Source organism: Leishmania major, chromosome 21 (assembly GCF_000002725.2).
Source record: "Leishmania major strain Friedlin complete genome, chromosome 21".
Classification (NCBI taxonomy): domain Eukaryota; phylum Euglenozoa; class Kinetoplastea; order Trypanosomatida; family Trypanosomatidae; genus Leishmania; species Leishmania major.
Window position 1 is genome coordinate 692,596 of NC_007262.2, and position 2,906 is coordinate 695,501.

Below are 2,906 nucleotides of genomic sequence, written 5' to 3' on the forward strand. Positions count from 1 at the left end.
TGTATATGATGAGTAGCAGTCAGCGCTGACACGAAAAGAGAAAGGTGTGATGGGATGGAGAACAGGGCGACACGGAACAAGTCACAATGCATGGCAAGTATCTCCGTCAGCCTCTCGCCCCGCCATACCACTCGCGCTTCCTCTCCCCTCACGCCCCTTGCCCTTCCCTCACCGCTTCCACTGCCTCAACCTGCACCCAGGCCGGTACACTGGCGGTGCAGAGCGAAAAGCAAGATTCCTTTGATTACCCCGCCGACGCGTCCACGCTTCCTTCGCTACTCTTCCAGGACAAGATCCTTCGCATTCGCGTCCTCTGTCGCACGTGGTTTCGCTCCCCCTATGTGAGCAGTTAATGCCGTCGGCTCTGATCTGTGGGCGCCTTAAGCTCGCACGCGCTCTCGCGTGCGCTTCACAAAGGCGGCGTAGCGGAAGTGGATCGCCAGGGCGACAAGGACGCCGAAAAACGCGAGCACCGTGGATACGATAATCGGCGTCCTCACACAAGACTTGACGTTGCACTCGCGGTCCATCGGGATGTGGAGCCTCCTCTGCTCTCTGTCGATGGTCCGGCCGAACATGCCAAGGTTGAAGGAGATGATGGAGCACATCTGCACGAAGAAGCTGAGGTTGTACAAGAAGTTGTGGTTGCTCTCGAACATGCAGGGAAAGATGAGGGCGTTGATGCCGGCAAATATGCCCTCCTCCATGTAGACGAGGATAAAGGGCAGCAGTACGGCTTTGCCCGGCAGGAAGAGCAGGAAGATGCCGGCGAGGAAGGCCATCGCCGGGGATACGGGCAGCGCCATGGACACAAGCACCTTGCGGTTCTCGGGTTCCTGGTGCTGCACGTACGCCTCGAAAAGACCAAAGGCGATACGGCCAACGCTGCTACCCACGCCGAGGAAGGCGGTGTACAATGCGGACAGCTGTATGCTGCGCTTATGGCCAGTCAGGGCAATCGAAATGGTGGATGAGTTGTACAAGACAATCACGCCCATGCAACCGTAGCAAACGAAGAGCAGCATGATGAGCCACACATCGATGTTGAGGAGGTAGTCTTTGACTGTACCCTCGTAACGGGGGTCCTGGTGCGCGTACCTGTTAATGACATCCTCGCTCTGGCTGCTCGTGCCCGTGCCGACGGTGGCGTTGCGGAAGGGCTCCAGGACTTCACCGCTGCCCTCATTACTCGTCCGCACCTCCTGGCCAAGGTCGTCAAGCTGCACCAGGCGACCATCCTCATCGACATCCTTGGTGCGCGCGGCCTCCTCAAAGTCCTCCAACCGCTCCAGCTCTGGATCCAGTTCGTTCACGCCACCGAGGATGCGGAGAGGCAGCAGCATCACAACGATGGAGCACGTCAACGCCACCGTGATGATGCCAACCACGATCCTGCTCCTTCCACTGACGTTCGGCATGTATGCAAGGAGCGGCGCCTCAGTCGTGAAAAAAACGAGCAGCAACAGCACCACAGCGTAGCCGACGATCAGGCGCGGCATCGGAACGAACTTGCGCTCGTAGTAGATGACCGTGGCCTTCAGAGCGGCGATCTGCTCCGGCGTCTTGCCCTGACGACGCCACCAGTTCACGATGTACGGTGGCAATACAATAACAAAGCTGGACCAGATGCACACGACGATGACAAACGCCGCAATAAAGTAGATGAACCCGTCGATGCTGTCCTCGAAGAAGGTGCTGCTCATTGCGGCGAGCACAGAGCTGCCCAGTCCGGTCATCACCTTCGCGAGGCACACGATTGGGCCGCGGTTGCGCGGAAAAACCTCAACGAGTGTCGACACATAGGACATATCGATCAGCCCGCTCGCCATGTTGAGGAGCGCGTAGAAGACCGTGATGGTGGCGGTGTTGCCAGTAATATGGCCGCGGAAGATGCCAGCAAGGCCGACACCGCCGATAGCGGTGGCAGTGGCACTTATCCAGAAGATGGCAAAGGGGCCGAGCGGCTGGAAGATAAAGGTGTAGGGGATCGTAAAGTAGCAGAAAACGAGGCCCACGGTGCTGATGATGGTCAGGTCGCTCAAGGTCAACTTGAACTGGCTGCGGAACTGGGTGGTGAAGAGGTCGAACGCGTACGTCAGCGAGGCGCACACGCTGCAGAAGAAGCAGCAGACAAAAAGGTGGAAGCGGCGGAGCTCAGAGACTGGGTGAAGTCCCTTCTCCTTGCGCTGCTGCACCTCACGCGTCTGCGAGAAGATGGGCTTTCCCAACTTCTTCAGCCCGCTCACAAGTGATGTGCCACACGAAGGCATCGCTGGATGAAGAGGCACAAGTCAGCGTTCGGGGAAAGGTCAAAAAGCAAACTGCAGAGATGGATGAGGAGGCGGTGGCGGTCGTTTGTGCTTTACAAGTTTCCTGTTTTGAATATGCGCGAACGTATGGTGTGTGTCTGTGTGTGTGGGGGGGGGGGGGGGGGCAGGTGTGTGTCTGTGTGTGTGTGTGTGTGTGTGTGTGTGTGTGTGTGTGTGCCGTCCTGGGAAAAGAGTGAGCGTGAAGCGTCGAGGACGTGTTCAGTGGTGGGGGTTGGAGTGGTTTGCTTGTGGCGTATCGCGACTTCTTGATCTGTGCGACGAAAGCGCGCAGGGGAGAGAGCGGGACATATCAACAGAGAAACATGAAGGAAGGAAAAAGGAAGATTGTGCAACAGGGAAAGGGGAGCGTACGCGTGGCTGAAGAGGGAAGAGGTGGGGGAAGGGGGGTCCCCTCGACAGCTGGTTCAGGCGCCCGTAAGAGCAGAGGCTGAGAGGCACCGTGCGCGCCGTTCTCCTAGTAGGCGGAGAGAAGAGAGGAGAGGAGGCACCAACAACAGCGAAAGGAAAGCTTCATTGCCGCGCTCTCCCCTCCTTCCATGGGCGTGGGTGTGGGGTGTAGAGTGTGGGAGTGGCTCC

General features: G+C 58.2%; 1 protein-coding gene across 1 annotated transcript; it reads right to left on the reverse strand.

Moving 5' to 3' along the window:
- Window positions 1-380: 380 nt before the first annotated feature.
- LMJF_21_1580 (hypothetical protein) lies at window positions 381-2,270 on the reverse strand (the record flags this gene model as incomplete). The annotated part of the gene is made up of 1 exon (XM_001683069.1): window positions 381-2,270. One exon carries the CDS (start codon window positions 2,268-2,270, stop codon window positions 381-383), a length of 1,890 nt encoding a protein of 629 aa, XP_001683121.1.
- Window positions 2,271-2,906: the final 636 nt, after the last annotated feature.